The sequence below is a fragment of the Nanorana parkeri genome, unplaced genomic scaffold (genome assembly GCF_000935625.1).
Source record: "Nanorana parkeri isolate BGI_ZX_2015 unplaced genomic scaffold, ASM93562v1 scaffold85, whole genome shotgun sequence".
Taxonomy (NCBI): domain Eukaryota; kingdom Metazoa; phylum Chordata; class Amphibia; order Anura; family Dicroglossidae; genus Nanorana; species Nanorana parkeri.
This window is the reverse complement of record NW_017306353.1, coordinates 41,666-64,480: the sequence shown is the minus strand read 5'-3', so window position 1 is coordinate 64,480 and position 22,815 is coordinate 41,666. Positions and strand designations below refer to the sequence as shown.

Sequence of the window (22,815 nt, the reverse complement as noted above, 5' to 3'; positions counted from 1 at the left end):
AAATGTTATGTATTTTAGGTGAACACCTATTTTGAGTCATTATTGCATAATTTCAGTTAAGAATATATTTCTGTGCCCATATTTTATATGTGTGTCCTACCAAATCCCATTATAATATTACACTTGTAGATTTCTACTTTAGAGATTGTCTGCATTTTACTGCAATGACTTGGCTTCCCTGATGAACAACTGCTGAAATAAAGTTACAACCACGTAAGGATTCTGTTGTTTTCACTCACTCAAGGTTGACTGGTAGACCTTACTCAAGGTTGACTGGTAGACCTAACTCAAGGTTGACTGGTAGACCTTACTCAAGGTTGACTGGTAGACCTTACTCAAGGATGACTGGTAGACCTTACTCAAGGTTGACTGGTAGACCTTACTCAAGGTTGACTGGTAGACCTTACTTAAGATTGACTGGTAGACCTTACTCAAGGTTGACTGGTAGACCTTACTCAAGGTTGACTGGTAGACCTTACTCAAGGTTGACTGGTAGACCTTACTTAAGATTGACTGACTGGTAGACCTTACTTAAGATTGACTGACTGGTAGACCTTACTTAAGATTGACTGACTGGTAGACCTCACTCAAGGTTGACTGGTAGACCTCACTCAAGGTTTATTGGTAGACTGGTGGTGCCTACAGACATAAGTGGATGCGTGTCTGATTTGGCCAGTTACAGTCAAAGAAGGCAAAGATCTTATGTCTGTAGGCATATCTGACATTCACCAACATCTTTTGATGGAGCACTCTCTTGAGATTGGCAGAGACAGATTTTCCTGGACAGTTGTGATTGCCCACCTTGCTGATGATCTGAACCTTAGTTGCTCCCTCCAACATCCAGTTGGCCCATTTTTAGGGTTTTCTAGGCACCTTTACAGAGAGAAAGGAGGAGTAATATGGACATAGACTTGAGAAGGTCGTGTTTTATTTACGCACAATCTGTCCTGCCTTAGGGCAAGCTGTCTGCAGAATGTCCTCCATAAAGCTGTTTCATTAAAGACAATGGAGTAGAGAGGATGAGACTGGTGATGGCCTATGGAGGGTGTGCAGGTTTACACAAACCATACTTTAGTAAATAGAGCTTTATATTATGATGGTAATTGGCCAAGATACATTAACATAGAACGTTTCCCCCCTTCTGCAAATCATAAAGCAAACCTCTGATTTCTTCCAACATGGTCAACTGACCCCTGGATCGTAGAGTAGGCACCCCTAGTTCAGTTGTGACCAGAGTGCCATATTGGAAGAAATTGCAGGTACATTTTGAAGTGTATGTGTGGGCAAAAGAAAAAAAAAATGTTGTGCCTCGCTTCAAAACTTTATAATGATGTTTTATCCCTAAGTACAGGGAAATATTTGTTGATCCTGCCAGAAATCCAGTGAGCTCCTATCTTCCTGTTGCAAGCTGACCACTCAAGCAATGTTGTTAAGCAATGTTGTTAACCCTATCTATGTTCCCCATTGCTGGTCTACAGAACTCCACCTACCCCTACTTCTCTGTGTCCCTCCTCATGCATTGATTTCTTTCCCAGCAAAGCTTTGCTGCTGATTGACTTCCAAGAGCCTGCCAACAAACAATATGGCTAATTTATAAAGGTTTCACACAGCGTATAGCAGGGAGGATGCCATTCACGCGACAGTACCACCACTAGATGGAGCTGAGAATCATTCCTATGCTCCTCAGTGCCATCTAGTGACACTAGTGCCCTGCAAATTGGACATTTATAAGTCAGCCCCTATGTGTAGGCTCCTAGGAAGATGTAGTTCTGGGGGGGTGTCTAAGCTAATAGGAACTGAGTTCCCAGCAGCTGAGCATTTTACAAGCCTGGTAATGATGTGACTAATAAAAGCTATCTCACAGGGACAAGGTATAATTAAAAATAAATGTTTGGTCATGCTCTAGAAGAGGAGAGGGCGCTTTGGTTCAGATACATAATACAATCAGTTACATAAAATTAAACCTGTTAAGTAATTTTATTGCAAATTTCAGGGCAACTGTTCTCATAATGGCACATGGCGTGTGCCTCACAGCAGGCTGAATAGTGAGCAGAAGTAAGGAGGGCAGATGTCAAAATTCACTGCTGGCTCTCAAAATACCTGAACAATGCCGGCATCCAATCAGATTGTTCAGGTATTTTGACAGCCAGTGGGGCCGACTAGAAAGATACTGAAGCTTGGCCCGGTGGGAGATTCCTCCATCCACACAGTGTAGCGTAGATGGGGGAATCTTTTGCACTTTTTCCATCCGACCATAGAAAGTCTGCAGATAATCTATAGGTGTATATCCAGCTTTAGAGAGTCCGAGTGTGTCAGAAGTAAAGATGGGCAAAGGTTCACCAATCTGTGAAAGCCGCGTCTAAAAATTGTCGTCTAAAAATCATCTACAGTACATAATATCATCAAAAGCTTCTGGGAATCTGGAGAAATCTCTGTGCGCAAGGGACAAGTCTGAAACACAATATTGGATGCCTGTGATCTGCCGTGACAGGATCGAGAGGTGAGCGAACGCCGATATGTGTTCGCTCACCTCCCGATCTACTGAGCCGGCCTGTGACAGTCTCATTGTCACAGGTCGGATAGAACTATGAGGTGAGTGAAAAGCACTCACCTCATACGGTAGTTCTCCTTTAAGCCCATCATCTCTGCATGGGCTCAGGAATACTTCCAAAAATCACTGTCTGTGAACACAGATCGCCGTGCCATCAAAAAATACAAGTTAAAGCTCTATCATCCAAAGAGGAAGCCATATCTGAACATGATCCAGAAATGCCGTATTTTTTTCTGGGCTCAAAGCTCATTTAAAATGGTCTGTAGCAAAAACAAAACTGTTATGTGGTCAGACGAATGGAAATTTACATATTTTTTTGGTCACTCTGCATCCTCTAGATTAACGAGGAGAGGGACCTTCCGGCTTGTTATCAGTATGCAGGGCGGAGCAACACTATGCAATGCTGATTGCATAGTGAACAGAACGGTGCTGCGTGTGTATCTTTAGCATGCTCAAGAGGCAGCAGCTTTGGGCCCCACAGCAATGACTGGGCCCGGGGCAACCGCCCCTTTTGCCCTGCGTTAAAGACGGCCCTGGGTGTATTAGTGGGTATGGAATGGGAAGCTTACACATCTGGAAAGGCACCATCAATACTGAAAGATATATCCAGGTTTTAGAGCAGCATATGCTCCCATCCAGATGTCGTCTTTTTCAGGGAAGGCCTTGCATATTTCAGCAGGATGATGCTAAATCTCATACTGCATCTGTGACAGCAGCATGGCTTCATAGTAGAAGAGTCCGGGTGTTTAACTGGCCTGCCTGCATTCCAGACCTTAGACCAATTGAAAATGTTTGGTGTATCTTGACACAAAAAGTATGACAAAGAAGACCCAGGACTGTTGAGCCATTAGAATCCTATATCGGGCAAGAATGGGACGACATTCCTCTCCCAAAACTCCAGCAACTGGTCTCCTTATTTCCCAGACGTTTACAGAGTGTTGTTAAAAGAAGAGGGAATGCTACACCGTGGTAAACATGGCCCTGTCCTAACTTTTTGGAGACTTGTTGCTGCCATCAGTTTCAAAATTACCTTATTATTTTCTTAAAATGGTCCATTTTTCTCCGTTTAAACGTTTGATATGTTTTCTATGTTCTAATGTGAATAAAAGATTGGTTCATGAGATGTGCAAATCATTGCATTCTGTTTTTATGTAGATTTTACACAGCGTCCAAACTTTTTAGGAATTGGGGTTGTATAAATATATATGAGGCATTTGCATCAGATAGTAACTGGATCTGAGACCAGTTTAGATTGCCACGGGAGCCATTACATGTACTATAACTGCTTGCCTATTAAGGATTCTATTATTCCACAATGCAACTTTAGCCAGATAGTCAGGTCCCTTATGGCGTCAGCAGTAGGTTATAAAGAAAAAGCATCCAATATTCAAATGCAATCAATAATAGTATTTATAGAAACACAATCACAAAGCATTGACGTAGAATCCCATTCGAAAAATAATAGACACACGGTAGCAATTTGTAAGTAGAGAACTAGGTGAACATAAAAATAGACTTGTAAAGACAGTTCTATGTAGCACCCTGTGGGAGAAGATAGAGCATGTTGATTTATTAAAGATGTATGGTAGTAACAATTGTAACTGGGAGGATTGATAGAATGTTTGCAAAACTTGTATGGCAGTTCAATGTTAAAGAAGGTTTGATAATTAATCAGAATAAACTTGGCTGTACCTGGCAAATTCTGATAAAACATAATGCTATACTGATTCCCAGTGATGAGGCAGCCTGTTGCCTCTGGTGGCATCTCTTTGGGTCACGTGGGGAGGGGGCTCAGCATGCAGAGTGGCATGGCAGCTCTGCTGCACAATGTTCGCAGTGTTCCTGCTGCCCACTTTCTGGCCGAAGCGTCCCAGGTTGCTAAGAGTTAGGCGGGGAGATGTAAGGGCCATACAGATCTAAGCAACCTGGCATTCCGTCCAGCCCGCCCAGCTGGGTGGGATGCCGGCCAGAGTGCCCCAGGTTACTAAGAGTCGGGAAAGATGGTGGTGCTGTCTCCTCTACCCACGTCCCGCTGCTCACCAATATCCACCCCTCCCCACCCCCTAGTCTCAGGTGGTAGAAAGCCTAGGAATACTAATGCTGATTTCTTATCAATTCCTGTACTGGTGACAGTTTTGGCTGGAGATGGACTTGTCATCTGCATATGGACAGCACCGGAGAGATAAGCGTAGGGGCTTTTGTTTAACCCTGAGAAAGAGTTAAACAAAAGCAGCTGATTGGAGGTTGTAAGTCAATCGGCAGGGAGTAGCCGCAGGGGTAAGATCTGTGGAGACTTTTGGAAATTCTTTCTGGACGCTCAACAAGAGAAGAAGGTGGTCCCAGCCACCCTCCCTTGTTCACTGCTGTTGACAGTTTGAGATCTATGTGTGTCTGTCATGACAGCTTGGCGGTGTAAGGGGTCTTTGGGGTCTGTAAATAAATTAAAGGAGTTGAGATTCTTCACACAATATATTGGGCCCAATAAGCAATTGTTGATCCAACATTTTTTTTGATGCGCACTCAGCATGTGCCAAATCATCAACATGCAACTCTGTTGAAGATCATTTGTGACATGTGCACCAAAACCTGGAAAGTTCCAAATTGCGATTGATCTCAGGAATGTTGCAGTTTCTGTGCCCTATAAACTAATATCTCTGCTACAGTATTAGCTGCAGATCTGCATCTGGTCTGACAAGGTACAGATCAGCACATTGGGCTGACTTCCTCTGATACAGACATTTAACAGAATGCGACCTAGCAGAGAGAAGCTGCCTTGTCCCTCCCTCAGCCTAGCTGAGCAGGCAATCAGGCTACCCAGACGGACACTCACCAGGGGGAGCGGGGATCTCTTTGCTGTTCTGCTGCCTGCACTGCTCTCTCCGCCCATGGTCACTTCCTGTTGGTCTTTAACTAAAAGATGAATGTGACAGATGCTTGTGTTCCTCGTGTAATGCCAGTGTAAAGCTTTGAGGGTTAGACTTCACTGGTGTGAGAGCAGCCATACCTCTGATTGGGTGATGTCAGATGGCGGGCATGATGATGATGTGACACTGAGGATTTGGACTCAGTAGAGAGCATAGCGTAGATGTGAGAGAGTGGAGTACTGTGGGTTCTGTTGCATAGGCTTGTCCTTTGATGATTCCCCATAGGGAGGACCATGGAAGCAGCAAACCACAAAATGTCATGCTACAGTGTGCTGGGCCATCAGCAAAAGGACAAGTTCCTCAAGATCACCTATCCCCCCTTCCCCAATTCTTGATCACCTGCCGCCACATAAAGCCCATGGACACTGTAACAAAGTCTTAGAACAATGTGAAATGTTTGTCACAACTTGGTGCAGAGAGAGTGTAAAATGTTATATGTACTGGAACAGAAACCATCCTGTCAGTATCATTGGAGCAGAGTATTTCCACGACTACGATGTTGCCCTATCATTATTGTTAAAGTTGTGCTCTGTTGTCACTGGCACAAGAGCAATTACATGGCCATAGATAAACTGTGCACCAGCAAATTTTGGTAATTCCACATGTACGTTGCAATATCATAGTTCATGGTGGCATCTACCTGTAGATAAGTCTACTTCAGTGTCATTTCTATGTGCTCTCTGTGGAAAAGGGGGCACCAATAGGTAAAGTCTAATAGATGAGCCTCGGTTTGACAGCTAATAATAATACAAATCTCCTACCTTAAGCATGGACACTTCAATTCCCCTCCCCCATGTTATTAAGGGTCAGTTAACCCAAAACAGAGTTTAAAGGAGAACTATGGGGTTAAGGCTTTTCCCCATAGTTCCCCTTAGAGTAACGGGAGGACACAAACTAGAATCCTCCCGTCACCCTAGGCTCAGTATTCCCGCGAGCTGTAGCTCGCGGTATACTGAGATGCCGCAGCTGAAGCGGATCCCGACAATTGTGCCGGGATCCGCCCAGCTGTGTGACTGACAGCTGGCTCTGCCTATCTACAGGAGCAGGGAGGGCGGAATCCAGCCCCTCCCCTGTCACGGCAGATAGCCGTGACAGGATCGAGAGGTGAGCGAACGCCGCTATGTGTTTGCTCTCCTCCCGATCTACTGAGCCGACCTGTGGCAGTCTCATTGTCACAGGTCGGCTAGAACTATGAGGTGAGTGAAAAGCACTCACCTCATAGTTCTCCTTTAAGGTTTGGTAGATGCTGGAAAGCATCTACTTCAGAAATTCTTATATCTCTCGGGAACCCTGTTATTGAAAACTCTACCCGTGAGTTCTGAAGTTGAGACATCTGCTGTGCCCATTATGCTCCTATCATGGTAGAGCTGGAATCAACAAAGGTGGACAAGAACATTCTTTATGAAGGGTTCCCCCACAATTATTATGGTAGAACTGCAACCACCCACGAAGGGGGGCAAGAACACTAATTATGAAGGGTTCCCCCTCCCCTATTATGGAAAAGCTGGAACCCACTAAGGTGGGCAAGAATACCTAAAATTGCCAAGTGGGCAGAAGTCAGGAATTATGGGAGATCTCACTGTTACGGCATCCATATATGAAGCCAGCCCACCATGCTACGCGTCTAACTAAAATATCACTTTTAAGGGAACAGACCCCATTGTAAATAAAAATAGAAACATTGTGCATAAATGTATACTAATAAAGCAAAATATATCACTTAGTTGCTGAGGCATTGCACAGAACTCCAGTGTCTTTAAAAAAAATAGTACAGTATATGTATTGTTGTATCTCTAGAATTCAGAGAAGCTTATGGCCAGAGCTGTTTTTGCGGTTTTTGCACACATGTTAAAATCCACATTTTGGGCCTGAGACTTACTTAAAAGCCCTCAGAGTTATATATTTCTTGAAAGCACAGACCCTGTAGAATAAAACAATGGCAGTTGCAAATTTTGCTATCGTATGATATGTTTTTTTAAATTTTTTTTACAATTTCACTTCATTCTCTGTAACGTTTTAATTTTTACTTCATTGCTATCCCATAGGGGGTCCTACAAGCCCCCCATGTAATAGAACTTTAGATGCTCTTTAAGGAGACATTAGGGATCAGACCCCTAATATCACCTTCGTAGCCCACTGGCGATCATGCTTAAGCTGATCAAGCAAAATCGCCAGTGGGCTGCAAAGATGACATTAGGGGTCTGATCCCTAATGTCTCCTTAAAGAGCATCTAAAGTGCTATTACATAGGGGGCTTCCTTGGCCTCTCTAGCCGGGGGAATGACAGCTCAGAAACAGGCAGTGACACAATCATCGTCGCTTCTGGTTTCATTCAGCAGCTAGGAGATCAGCAAAGGGATGTCACCCGTGGTACCGTTCTGGGTCTGCAGAAGGGGCAACGGAGCCCAAGAAGCAAGGCAGGGGGTGTCAGGCAGGGGTGTCGGGGGTGGGACACACATTTACTGGCCCCTGGAAGCAATCATACAGCATTACAGTTGCCGGAATCGCTTCCGGTGTAAAGCCGACAGTTGGCTTTACACAGGTAAACAGGCTCCCGGCGGCTATAGACAGGGGTCCACTGCTGCCGACATATGACATATGTCGGTGGCAGCGAAAGGGAATGCAATGGCATCTGGTGTGCACAAAGTGGATTTATATCCTTTGTGGCTATTAAGGAATGATAATTGTTGTGCTTGGGGTTTAACTTTATCTATTCATGACTCTACTCAAAACAAAAAGTTGGATCTTTGCATATACTAGTGACGCTATTACAGTGTTATGAATCAGGGTCTTGTCTTGTGTTATTTCCATTATTTATGAAAACAGAAGCGACAGTGTCCTCACCTATTATTACTACGAACTCATGGGGAATCTTCTACCTGTGGCCATAGACGTGTGTTTTTATTGTTCTATACAGAAAGGGGCCCCAGGCTAGGGGACAATAAGTCGTCGTAGCGCACCGCTATCCCTATCCGTATTGGTTGACTGACAGCTGCCTTAGGCCATAGACACTGATGTCTGTCTGAGAGGAAATTCTTACCAGTTAAAGTTCTGAAATAATAAAACGCCAGAAAGAGAAGAGCTGCTAATCTGTCCCCCGTCTATGAAAACAACCCCAAACCCGGCTATGTATGTAATGCTCCACTGACTCTTCTAGTAAATGTAGGACATGGCAGGAAGTTGTATGATGGCTCTAGTAAAGAGAAAAGAAGGGGGGGGAGGTGAAAGTAAACTTTTCTTTGCATTGATTACCATTTGGCCGTGTGCTTTTCTCTCTCTGTTGTGGCGTTTGCCTTTAGCCTATTGCCAAGCAACCAGATTGTAAAAGTACAACAGGCAGTGCGAGGAAAGCATGCACCCAGCTCTCCCCAACCCTCACTGGTTTCTCCATAGGAGCTGGCTGCAGGATTCAACATTACTCTGGGCCCCTTTCTTTGGCGAGAGGGGCAAATCGACGCCAAAGAGCCAGGGGGCCACCGGGGCAGAGGAACTGCTGAGCAAGTTTTTGGTGCTAAACGGCCGGAGAAAGGAGGGAAGGTTGAAAAAAGGAAGAGGAGGAGCGCCCCGCTGCCTGAACCTCGATTCTCCGATTAAGGTTTGCATCACATTCCTTTTCAGTCTCCCCGGTGCTTACCAGCAGTCATCGACCCTTCTCCCCATTGTGCCTGTATGAGGTTACTAATTCCTAAACATTCTCATTCGTTGCCCATTCATTGGAGTATCTGCTAGGTCTGCACTTACACAGAGAATTTTGCCTCCCCTGCTACCCCCTCAGCCATTTAGCGTGCAAGCCTGATCTAATTGCAGATCTAATTGTACAATATTTACACGGATGTTTAATCGATTGGCGTCTTATTAGCTATTAAGCGTTTGTGCAGCCAAATCTATTGCCCTATTTTGGATAGAGTTGGGAAGCACTAGAACCCTTGGCGGGCTTTTATTACTATCTGGGGCTCCATTATTGAGATTTCACCCTTCTTTACTGTCACAGTGACAACACTTTGACTAGACAGGAAGTAAGGCCCCATTGGGCCGATTGGGTGAGTATCAGGAACTTCTCCGTGAGACTCATGCGAGCAGCTGATTGTGGGAAATGCTGTACAAAGCAGTGACAGCTGACAGCACCTGCAGACATGTACATATTCCATGTAATCTGACATGCAGCGATTTCCTGCAGACAGCCACCCTGTATGCAAATTGTTTGCACTCAGGGGCGATAACTCGTAGGTAATTGCAGAATGTCTGATTGTTGCATGTCTGATTACCTGCAGACAATAACACTGGATGCAAATTGTTTGCACCCAGGGGCAATCACTTGCAGGTAATTGCAGCCTGTCCGATTACCTGCAGTCACCCCTGGATGCAAATTGTTTGCACCCAGGGGCGATCATCCCCAGGTAATTGCATATGTGTAAAAAGATGCAAAGGACAGGTCCAGTTGGTGAGAACGCTCTTACTCCCGTTGGATTGGTTTCAATGCTGGTGTGCTGCTCCTGGTGTGTGCGGACCGGGGTGTCCAACGTTTGTACTAAAGAGGAAACAAAAAGGAGGAAGAAGCGCGAGGACCTAACGCAGATAAAAGATGGTAGAGTGGAGGGGTGAAGAATGTGTGAGATGATTATACTCACATGAAATCGGGTGGATCTGAGCTTTGGGAGTTAGGGGTCTCTTTGGAGGTGGTGCGATGCTTGATATGTTGAACTTCAGGTGGGCGACTACCAATACGGTGACATGGAGATCAACAGTTGGATAAAATATATTTATATAAGGGTCAAACACATCTCCCCACCCCGCTCTTAGCAACCTGGGACGCTCTTGTCGGCATCCCGCTGAGCCCCTGGCAACCAGTGATGCCCCTCTCCCAAAGCTCAGATCCACCTGATTACATGTGAGTATATTCATCTCACACGTTCTACACCACTCCGCTCTACCACCTTTTATCTGCGCTAGGTCATCACGCTAGGTCATTTATCTGCGCTAGGTTTGGATTGGTTTCAATGCTGGTGTGCTGCTCCTGGTGTGTGCGGACCGGGGTGTCCAACGTTTGTACTAAAGAGGAAACAAAAAGGAGGAAGAAGCGCGAGGACCTAACGCAGATAAAAGATGGTAGAGTGGAGGGGTGAAGAATGTGTGAGATGATTATACTCACATGAAATCGGGTGGATCTGAGCTTTGGGAGTTAGGGGTCTCTTTGGAGGTGGTGCGATGCTTGATATGTTGAACTTCAGGTGGGCGACTACCAATACGGTGACATGGAGATCAACAGTTGGATAAAATATATTTATATAAGGGTCAAACACATCTCCCCACCCCGCTCTTAGCAACCTGGGACGCTCTTGTCGGCATCCCGCTGAGCCCCTGGCAACCAGTGATGCCCCTCTCCCAAAGCTCAGATCCACCTGATTACATGTGAGTATATTCATCTCACACGTTCTACACCACTCCGCTCTACCACCTTTTATCTGCGCTAGGTCATCACGCTAGGTCATTTATCTGCGCTAGGTCATCACGCTAGGTCATTTATCTGCGCTAGGTCATCACGCTTCTTCCTCCTTTTTGTTCCCAGGTAATTGCAGCCTGTCCGATTACCTGCAGACAGTCACCCCTCAATGCAAATTGTTTGTGCCCGGGGCAATTGTCCGCAGTTTGTTGCAGCATGTCCAGTTACATGTGAATGTCTGCAGGTGCTGTCAGCTGTCATCGGTTTGTACATAGCTTCCCGTCCACAGCTGCTTACGTTAGCCACACGGAGCAATTCCTGAGACTCACCTAATTGGCCCCAATTGCAAGTGTGAATGTGGCTTAAGAAAAAACAGCAACACTGACTGAAATGACAATGCTAATTATTATTGGTAGAGTCGGGATAGAAGCTGACATGGGTTCTGTCCTTTCTTCGTTGTTTTCAAATCTATCCTACTCTGTTTTATTTCTATCCTTTCCCTATGCTATTCTGTCTCCCTGCAATGTTTTTTTCCCGAGTCAGGGAACGTGCAGCGTGAATTTTGGAAAAAAAAACAAGTACACTCCATCCTCCTTCTTCCCAGGTTTACAAATGGTCTGGCAACTATGAGGCATTCAAACTCTGACCAGTGCAATGATACCTTTAGGTTCCATTAACACTTGCAAATAGGGCCAATTGGGTGAGTCTCACAAGTTGCAAACAGTTTGTGTCCAGGGGCGATTGTCTGCAGGTAAATGCAGCATGTCCAATTACAATATCCTTGCTTTGTTTAGCGATTTTCACTTGCAACTGAGATGAGTCTCACAAGCAATTTGTGAGGCTCTTCCAATTGACCCCATTAGCAATTGTGTATGCAGCCTAAGTACATTCACAATCAAAGGATCATTTCTCTTTGGAAATCAGAAACATGTAATGACAATTTAGAACCACCCTACACACATACAGAGTACCTCACTAGCCAATGCACTGAAGATGCGCACTCAGTGGTGGAGGTACCGTAGACAACATGATATAGGAAACCCTCACAACAAAATTGTACGGGTAAGGCTGTTTCAAGCTAACCAGAGAGGAACGGGTACGAACCAGGAAGCCAAACTTTTCTTTGTTTGCAACATTGCAGATGGACATCTCCAATATCCCTTTAAACATGCTAATAGAATTGCTATTGCTCTATATAGTTGAGTTGCATGAGCCAGATCTGAAAACACTGCTTGGGATTTCAGTGCAGCAGGGGCACTGCTGGGCAAGTGACTGCCTCTGCTCATTGTGTAGAGGGGAATCCACGTGAGCCACAGCGTGAAGATCACAGCTATCATTGTGTGTAGTGTGAACCAGTGGTGTTACAAGGGGGTACAGCCTGCACCGAGTGACACCGTAAGAGGGGACCGTCAATCATTTTGGTGTCACCCCCCTCTGAAGAGTTGGGCACTCGGTCACGGACCAAGAGCCCAACGACTGCACCAGAGAGGAGGGCATCTGGCGGCATAGCTTATCCCTCCAGGTAAATGTTTCCTCCTCTCTTTGCCGGCATCCATCACCAAGATGCCCACCGGCAGCTAAGTGTGCAGCTATGTGTGAACTACTTTTTCACAATCCCCAGAGGCCCATGGAGATCATATATGGACACTTGTAAGCAAGGGAATCCCTAGAGATCGGTCGGTGCTGGCGACTTGTGGTGGACATTCTGGGTTCCGGAGGGAGGTGAGATGGGGTGGTTCATGGTGCACAACGTCATCCCGCCCAGCTCACTGACATCACTGGGCTGGACACCAGCCAGAGTAGGACAACTGCCAGTCAGTGAGATGGGTGGCATGCCGCCCAGAGCGTCACAGATTGCTAAGAGCTTTTAGCACCCTGGGATGCTCTGCCGATAAAGAGGGCGGCAGGTGTGCACCCGTGATCCAATGAGATGCCTCATTATAGGGATGGCCCTGCTTGTAAGGAGCCAAGCTGGACCAATGTTAATATCCATAAAACATTATTCCCAAAGTGTTCAGCTTTCTTGTTTTTTAGGAGAAGAAATAAATAGTGATTTTACTTTTTAAGTGGAAGTGCTGATCTTTTCTTGGATACTTCAGAAGTGGATCAGAAGTGCTCATTAATATGCCTCATACAGTTGAGAATGGGAGCACCATAAACATTTTTTAAATAGAAGGAGTTGTAGTATATTTAAAATGACTGCGCTGAATCCAAGTCCTCCTAGTGGGAGCGCTCATTTATATTTCACAATGTTACAAAGTTGGACGGCTTCTCCTTCTGCTCTGTAGGTCTCGGAAAGTCGTGATGTGTTAGGCAGGGAAGCCCCCTTGTCTTGCTGAGTCAAAGGTTAACTCCTTATCCACATGGTTCCTGGTATGTGAGCTGTTGTGTGAGCAGCGCCATCATTTACACACTGATTGCTGTGTGCTTGGAGCTGGAGGTGAGAAGTAGGTGCTGATAAAGAAGTGTCAACTAATTCCCAATTAGTTCTCCTTTGTCTGACAATGAGTAGTAATCCGCTGAATTTCCTGTAGCTCTGCAGGTGCATAATAAGGGCCTCAGGGTTGGAATACCTCAGGGGCAATGTACCTTCCCCAGGGAGACAAATAATACTGTCAAGGCTTTGTCTGACAGACTGGTATCCAGACTGACCTTTGACATTACAGACAGGAGTCATCTCAGCATGACTAGAATACCTGTCAAGAGTTTCCAAGAACTTGTACCATTAAACTTGTCCTTCAGTTATAGCGAGGGTTTCAAAATGACATTTAAACTGTAGGTAAAGGCACACTTTTTTTAGCTTTGGATTGTCTGGAGAGTAGGGAAGGCTTCTGTTTTTTATTGCTGTATGTTCCTTTGTTGGGGAAACTTGTCCACTCTATAAGTACTGGTGACCATTATCACAGAAACTGATGAGCAATCCCAAATCTTACAGTTGCAAATGAAACAGGAGGGGAGGAGAAATATTGCGGGTGGTGGCAAACAGGGCTGTCCCTATAGCACCCTGAGACTGTTGCCTCTGCTGGCTTGGGGGGGGCCTTATCCGACCAGAGGATCCCAGGTTGCTAAGAACCGGTGGGGAGAAGTGTAAGGGCCATACACATCTTTCCTCCCAGCTCTTAGCAACCTGGGATGCTCTTGTCGGCATCCCGCTGAGCTCCTGGCAACCAGTGATGTCACTAGTTGCCAGGACAAAAGGCCCAGCGGGATGTTGCATCCCCCCCATCTTAGGCATCAAAAAAGCTAGGGATGCCTCTGGGGACAACTGTTTAAGAAGGGATTTGCCCTCACTTTAGAGATGTTTCCTTCTACTTTCTGTAAAGTTCCCAGGGCAGGAAGTAGAGAGAAATCCCCCCCACAGGGGTATTGTTATTGGTCTATTGAAGGATAGTCCCCCATGACCTATTGTCGCTTAAATCTGTTGCATCACTTTCATTTATTGAGTTGTGTATGGCCCCCATTAGGCCCCATTCAGACTTGCGGCGTGTATGAATGAGTATCACATTTATGAACATTTTGCTGCATTTGCTGTGCGCTAGTGCAGGACAGGCCATTCATTCCAATGGGCTGCCCTACAATGAAGCTGTGAGCTTTACACGATTCTTGACCACACGTTTTTGTGTGTCAATGCGTAGGGTAATCAGTAATGTGTAATCCACAGCACTCCTGACCGGAATCCCATAAGGTAGATGGGTGCTGGTATGACATGCGGATGGCGCTGCATTATCACAAACATGTCCAAAAGAAGTCCCAGGGCTTTTGGCTGTCTGCACAAGTTTTTTTTTATAGGCATAAAATCTGTTAAATGCACATTTGATCTTATTGGGAGATTTTTGTGGAAATGAATGGTCTGACGACAGGGCTAGAAAAACACGGATGCTGTTTTTGTCTTCTACTTGGTGAGTGTTCCAATGGTCACCTGCTGGGATGAGATGTAAAAAAAAGGACTGTGGTTTTCAGGCCAGTCTGGAAGGGTATTGAGGATGTTGCTTATGAAATCACTTACAATGGATGCTGCTCCTTGATGTTTAAAAGTTTTAGTTTCCTGCAGAATCAGCTGGTCCCCTGAGCACTGGCCCTGATATTCTGTTTTAGGGTGGGTGCTATGGAGCCACTCTTGTGTGTGCTAGTAAGCTGTGTGTGTCTCCACAAGCACACAGGCACAGCAAGCAAGCCAGCCCCCTGCTCTCTGCCAGTGGCGTCACAAGGAGAGTGCGGGGGGTGCAGCCCGCACCCCGGGTGACACCATTGGAGGGGTGGCACCAAAATGACTGACAGTCACCCACTCTAAAAAATCGGGCACTCGTTCATGGACTGAGAGCCCGACAGTGTCAGAAAAGAGGAGGGAACCCGTCCCTTCCTCTCTCTGCCGGCGTCCATAACTAACAAGGACGGCGGCAGGCTCCAATTAGATGGGCGTGCATGTGCGATTACATCATAGCGCACGCGCGTAGTGACATCACACTCGTGCGTGATGACGTCACGGTGGGGTGTCACCCGGTCTCCGCTCTTGGTGACACCTGGCCTCGGGACACCCCTGCTCTCTGCTTCCCTTCTAATCCTTCCTCCCTTCTTCAGTCTAGTAGATGGACGGCTGCTAGAGTCTGTACTGTCCCTTGTGATCTTGTACTTGACAGGAAGTTTAGGGAAGCTGAGCTAAGAGAGTTGCGGCTGTTCTGAAACATGACGTGTAAGTGTCTGGGCAACAATGTAAAGAAATAATTTGCTGGGCAATGTATATCTGATTTATCTGGATTCATTATTGTAATATAGTTTGAGAGTTTAATACAACTTTAAAGCAAGTGGGTCAACATGAAAAGCCAAGCAAATAGCATTTTCAGATGGAGAGCTAATCAATGGCGGCTTTTATGTTTTTCTCATGATAGGTTTCCATGAGCACAGCCTTGATTTCTCCCAAGCAGTGTTCCTAGCTAATGTCTTGATAATGAAAAGCCACTCATGATTTGTGCAAGGCCAGAGTGCATAGAATTGAATTGGCGAGGCCGGCGATGTCAGATGTACTGTGATAGTCTATGTTCACGATGTAAATGAAAGACCTGTTCTATGCCTGTTTATTATTTCCCTAAGAGTATGTAAGATTAATGACCTTGGTGTTAAAACTGCAAACACTGTTGATCTATACATGCACGTTATCACGGAACCTGTCACCTGCCCAGGGATTCTGATGCGTTGATGTCATTGCTTTGAGTCCATGCTTCCACCTAAGTTTATCAGAGGGCCTCACGATGTGCCAAATACATGGTATGTTAGGGTCAGCAGAAGGGGGGTAAAATTGGGTATAGTTTCCCTCTAATAATGTTGGGAACCATTAAGTTAATCCTTTCTCAAGTTAGGAATGTATGTGGAATTTCCTCCTCATCCTCCATACACACCATATCTAAAAGGATCTTTCTTGTCTTACAGAGTCTGGGGTCAGCGGACCGGAAAGAATTTCAAACACCAAGGTAAGATCTCCTTCTTCGCTTTGTCATGTGTTTATCTGTGTTACTGCCACCTGATTATTTCTGAATAGAAACAAGGATAAACCTGGGATATAGTCTTACAGCTCCGGCCAGCAGGAGCGTGCTACTTGTGCTGCGGATGACTTTGTAGATCTGATTTTTCCCTTGAAAAGGTTTTTGCGTGGGGAAAAGAAAATTGCCTGGAAATGATTTATTATATTCATTTATATAGCAGACCTTGGCGCTAAACTAGCTTACGGTGCAAGATTCTACCTACAACATACGCACACACAAATAAGAGCCAGTTAGCCGAATGTCCGTGCATGGCCAAAATTTTGTCCGACTCCTGTGAATTGTCTGAAATTTGAGCACCAGGTGGCCCTGTTGGCCCCACCAGCTCCACAAAAATCAATGGAGCCTGGAGGAAAAATATGGGCCAAGAGTGACTGCAGCCAATCTTGCAGCTCCCGTGGCTGCTTGAATACAATAGCTGTCAATGGGAGATTACTCCATCCATGCCGTTTAGTGTGGATAGGGGAATCAAACTTTCTTTTTTGTTTAGCTTGCGGGCGGAATTTGGAAAAACTAGATGTGTATGGCAAGCTTACTAGATAGTCCCCAACTAGAGGTGAGGCCGGGCTTAATCAGTGTGCCTGATTTTGCCCAATCCTGCTCAAAACTTTGATCGCCACCATTCCTCCGGACCCAATCCATGATGGCAGTTGCAGTGGGGGCATTCCCCAACCCTTTGTGATGGGTAGCTGCGGGACAAGGGAATGCACCTCCCCGCAACTGATGGGTTGGGAGCAGGGGGTGGCGGTCAGAGTTCTGAGTGGGCTTGGGTGAACTTGGGCTAACTGGGTTCACACCAAGCTCAGCCTCATCACTACTCCCAACTGTTCCTCATTTGGAGGGAATGTCCCTCTTCTGGATCCAAATCCGTCTGTCCCTCATCCTTCCTCACTTGTCCCTCTTTGTTGGTCTAATTTACAGATGTCTAAAACAAACAAATGATTTAACTATTAAATGTTTTACTGCACTAAAACGTATTACTAATCTTCACATTTTTAAATTTGTTATTTTTGAAAAGCCGAAATAGAACAAAAATATAGTGATGAATAAGAGCAATTTTGGGTTAAACCCATAATGTTTTGCACATTAGTCCTCATAGTCCACATGACTGGAGGTGTGGTAGGGGCTTGTCCTTTTCCTACATATGTTGTGCTATAATGTTTCTATTTTTGACATTTCATAAAGTTGGGAGGTAATGTTTGCAGTACACACAAGCACCATTCAGATATGGCATCATCTGGTGGGAATTGAGCCAGGGTTGTCAGCTCCGCAAGACCAAAGTGCTTAGCATTGCCTTTTTCTGCACACCACTGAATGTCCTTGGTCATTGCTGTCTTCTTTCTCTTTCCATCAATGTTGGGCATGTTCTGCATGTGCTCCGTGTGCAGAGTATATCTCCTGTTACATGAAAACCTGTAGCCCATGCATCCCTTCTGTTGTGCTCTTCCTGCTGTTTGCTTTGTGGTCTCTAGTAACAATTTTGTCCTATATATTTTGGTATATAAAGTAAGATGTGCTCAGGAAATGTTCGTCTACATTCGTATAAGGCAACTAGACAGAGTAACAGATGGTCAGCCACAAGCTGAGAACTTGGAAATCACAAGCACATGGATACTTGAGTTGCAGATCCTTACGAAAGTCTTGCTTTCCACCTGCTTTCGGCCAGGCTGGGAGACGTGGCGTTTGGCATTAAACATTCGAATCATTTAGTTTACTGCTAATGGGCAAAAAAGTGAAGCGTGGGGTAGCGGATGGTCATATTTTTTTGTTTTGTTTAATTATGGATTTTACTATTTAGAATTTAAAGTGAAATGCATAGACAAGGACCATGGTTTTTGATCAGCAATTTCTGATGGGTGCTTGGGGAATTGCTTGTGTGCTATTTGAATGCCTTAGTATGAAATCTGTGTACATGGATTTCATACCTCTCAACTGTCCCTCATTTGGAGGGACTGTCCTTCTTTTGGAACCAAACCCCTCTGTTTCTCTTTCCATCGCAGTTGTCCCCCTTTTGGTTTGATGTGCAGAAATCTATAAAAATGTTCCCTTTAACTACCAAAAGTGTTGTTCTACACCAGAGGTAGGCAAACTCTGGGCCTCCAGCTCTGGTCACACTACAAATTCCATCATGCCTTTGCCTCTGGGAGTCATGCCTGTGGCTGTCAGAGTCTTGCAATGCCTCATGGGATTTGTAGTTGTATCACAGTTTTCCTACCCCTGTTCTAAACTAAAACCTCCATCCTATTTCTTAATTATCTTGCTTGCTATTTAGCAAAGAGAGTATTAAGGAAAAGTAATGGTGTAGAATAAAACAAACAATTTGGGGTTTTCGTCAAATAAATTCTTAACGGTCCGCATTACTGGTTGCATGGCAGGGCTGTGTCCATTGCCTACATACATTGCGCTGGAAGGTGTCCTTCTTTCTAATCTCAGAAGCTTGGAAAGTATGGGATTGGGCAGCATTGGTTAGCACTTGTGCATTGCAGCAATGGGGTCCTCAGTGCACACCCTGTCCAAGGCGCTATGTCCATGGAGTTTGCATGTTCTCCCAGTGCCTGTGTGGGTTTTCTCCCACACACCAAAGACATGCGGGTAGGTTAGTTGGCTCAACTGAGTATGCCCAAGGTCGCTGCCTCACCTCCCAAGTGCTATAGATATAGAAATAAAGAAAAAGAAGAAGCTGCATGTTCCAATATTGATCCCGGATCATTTAGTAGACAGTCACCCCTTGTGAACATCTTCATTCTGGATCCCCTGCAGCTAGAACCATTAAAGGAGAAGTTACTGTTCCATGACTCACCTCTTCATATGTGCTATGTTAAGACTTTGGCAGTGGCGTGTGCTTAATAATGAAGTCCCTTCTTATCGTATCCATGGTACACTGCTTCAGATCATTTCCTGCTCATTGAACACGGCATTGTTTCCAACTATGTGTGGCATTCTAAGCCTTTTTCACCACGGTGACAGCACCACACAAGGAGCAGAAAAGGACCTGTTAACATCTCCAATATAACACCCTAGAGCGTGATGTCACGTGTCTTCTGGCACAGGTACCACACAATCCATGGATGCCTGGAATATACTGTATGTGTTAAAGTACTTTAATAATATTTATGGAATATCAGTGGACTTCAAATTGTTTCAGAGTTATGCCTTATGCACATGGCATTACAAGCTGCTGCTAGGGATTGCTGTGGCAAGAACCTGTGGCAGGAATCCCAAGTGGGACCATACAGATGCGGCTGCTGTGCCCATTCCAGTTATTGACTGGCTGGCAGCACCTGCATCTGTCCGTGGCTATCATGTAATCATACATGGAACAATTACCTGTGGATCTGGTTAGATGCTTACCCCTGGACGCAGAGAGATTGCATCTCTCCCGATCCGCAGGTAATTGTTCCATGTACTATTACTTGTGGATAGCTATAGACCAATGTGGCTTCTGTCAGCCTGTCATTAACTTGAATGAGCACAGCAGCCGTATCTGTACGGACCCACCTGGGATTCCTGCTGCAAGAATCCACAGGTTCTTGCTGAAGCAGTCCCCAACTGAGCTTTGAACATGGTGTGTATTTGGCTCTATGTATCATTTTTGTTCTTCCCCAAAGGGTCTGTCCACCTTCAAGTAGTAATTAAATATAGGTGGAGTCAGCTAGCTTAGTCACCCACTAGCTGCTTGGCAATGAGCTTTCTTTCACATAGTTCCAGCCTCTGTTCCTGCCTTAGGAGCTCCAAATGACATGAAATTGTTAGCTGGCTCAACCGCTATATAAACGATGGGAACCTGAAATGGTTATGCCAAAATCACGGCGATGGCTGTCACATACAAGCGTTCGGGCGCCTATGGAGCCGCCCTTTTGCTTGTATGGTGCCTCCTTTGCCCCACCATCACTGCCAGCTTTTCCAGGCTCCGCTGTCTCCCACGTGGGCCCTGGGGCTGGCACGGCGGGTTTCTGCATCTCCATTAGAGGGAGATCAATACAGTAAACCTTTCACAAACCTCAGAAGGTAGAATAGCCTCCCCCTAGCGCAGCACTGTCAGTTCTCGCGCCAAGCAGCCATTCAAAATATACTGCCCAGTGCCGAGTGTCAGCTTGAGGTGGGTAGTGCTGAGGGTATGACCAAGTGGGAGCTCCATCCATACCTGCATTGCTTACAGCAACCTCATGTGCCCTATAGTGGTCCCTGGACCGGTGTGATATCACATTCTGGCTCCCGGCACCTCTACAGGACGTGCAAGAGAACTGTACAAGCAATGCACATATGGATGGAGCTCCGTCACAGCGCAGCAGCCCACACTTTAGCCCAGGCTGAGGATTCACTTCAGTTCTCATAAGGTAGAGAGACTGGGTGGATCTTTAAAAAAAAAGAAATAAATCTTTTTTGGAGTGTGTATGAGTGTGTGAGAATGTCTGTCAATGTGTGAGATTGCATCTGTGGTTGTGTGTGTCTGTCAGTGTTTTTGAGGGCCCATTCACACAATTAGGGTTGCACAGATACCAAGTACAGTACTCGGTACAAGTACGAGTACATGTACCGATACTTTTGAGCTCCAAGACTACACTAGAGAAAAATTCAAAAATTAGGAGGCCGCTGTCATTTGTAAGGAGCACACGGAGCTCCCGGGATTTGTACATCTCTGTTTTAATGTACGATTTTGTTTTTATAAATATAAATAAAGTGATGCACAGATACCAGTTTTGCGAGTACGAGTACTGATACTTGCCGAGTACGTACGAGTACTGATACATTTTTGTTTATTGTCATGTGACATTTTTTCTAAAACAATACAGACTAATGATTTCAGGACAGTGGCGGAGAGCCAGAGCCCGGTCCCAGCTGCAACCGCTGCAACCGCTGCAAGCCTGGTAGTACTCATGAAAATGCCAAGTATCGGCACTGGTACTCGAAAAGTATCTGTGCATCCCTACACACAATCACACACAGTCCCGTGCAATTAACGCACTGTACCACACAATCGCACCTACCATGCGTTCTGGTGTGGGAGGTGCTTTGGGTTGCCATTCATTTGAATGGCACCCCAAAAGGAGCTCCTGTCCACAGTTCGATCGCCTGCACTGGAAAGTGTGGTACCGTGCGGTGAGACTTGGGTCGCCACTTAATGACCAAGAACAAATGTGGGTCCTGAGGTTACACAGGTTGAGAACCACTGCTCTAAAGGACCGCTAATATTCTCTTTAACCTCTTGCCGTCCGCCCATAGTAAAAAAATGGACGGACGGCACTGCTGCATTTGCGGGTTGCCGACCGTTGTCTGGATGGGAAGGGGGTTTAACACCGCGGATGTCAACTGGTTAAAAGAGGAACAGGGCATGGCCAACTTCTATAGAAACAGATTTGGATGTAACTTCAGCTGCCTGTAACTCTGGATCTCCTGAACATTTTGACGAGCGTTTTTCACTCAAGGAGATCTCTGTTCCTTTTTTGTTTAATCTCATGCTCTGCTTGAACTGCCCAGGGCTGTGACTGGTTTCTGAACTCTTCAGCATACACTGACATCTGAAATATCAATTTTGGGTGCATTGACCCTTCGCATGACACATCCCTCTGGGAGCTGCAATGAATGAGTGTAATCAGGCTCACTGCTTGGATATTATTGGTAGGGTTACAGCTCTAAAGAATTGGTCTCAATGAATCAATTTTTGTAATTCTTATTACATAACTGTATTGGTAACCCGTGTTAGATAATCATTCAACAAAAGAACACTGACATATGTTACAATGAAAAGGTATCCTATATACAGCTTATATACACAGGGACATGCTCTGCCGCTGAGATGGAAAATTCCATGATTAGCCGGCGCATCTCGGTGATCATTAGAGCTCGGCTTTGCAGGGATCTCGCATCATATTCTGCAGCACAGAAAGCGCAAAGTGTGAGGTGTTTGTACAGAGCTCACAATACCAACCAACGTCGACCCCCCATTTCTCTCCCTTCATCTGTGGTCTGACCACAGGAATGAACGCTTTATTTCTCAGCACTGACTCCCGTAGACCTCCCGCCCTCACACTGCCTCCGGTCTGTTCCGACTCGCCCCGTTGCTACCCTACAGAAAAGTGTCCCAACAACCGCCAGGCTTGGGATGACTCAGAAATCTGCGTAACCCCCCTTTTGCTCGGATGCTTCTTTAGTTACATAAGGCACAAACATACAGCTACACAATAAGCCACTTTGTAAAAGGCATTAGAGGTTGTGCCGGGTTCCTGCAGTATTTATATTAATGCTGGGCTGTGTATGTCTGCTCTGTTGGCTGTAGGATATCTTGGCCTGGACAGGAGATTCTGAGAAATGCTCCTTGTATGTAAGGACGCTATAGAGAAATATGTTTCAAAAAATGTGTATATAT

The 22,815-nt window shown here is 45.5% G+C and overlaps 1 protein-coding gene across 1 annotated transcript in view; it reads left to right on the top strand.

Annotated features, from left to right (window-relative positions):
* Nucleotides 1-22,815, top strand: part of LOC108783703 — a gene marked incomplete at its 3' end in the record, with an annotated part of 149,993 nt that overhangs the window by 96,528 nt on the left and 30,650 nt on the right. Inside the window, exons 5-6 of the mRNA XM_018552332.1 lie at nucleotides 16,339-16,379; nucleotides 22,448-22,568. Coding sequence (XP_018407834.1) covers nucleotides 16,339-16,379; nucleotides 22,448-22,568 — 162 coding nt within the window. The remainder of the gene's footprint in view (nucleotides 1-16,338; nucleotides 16,380-22,447; nucleotides 22,569-22,815) is intronic.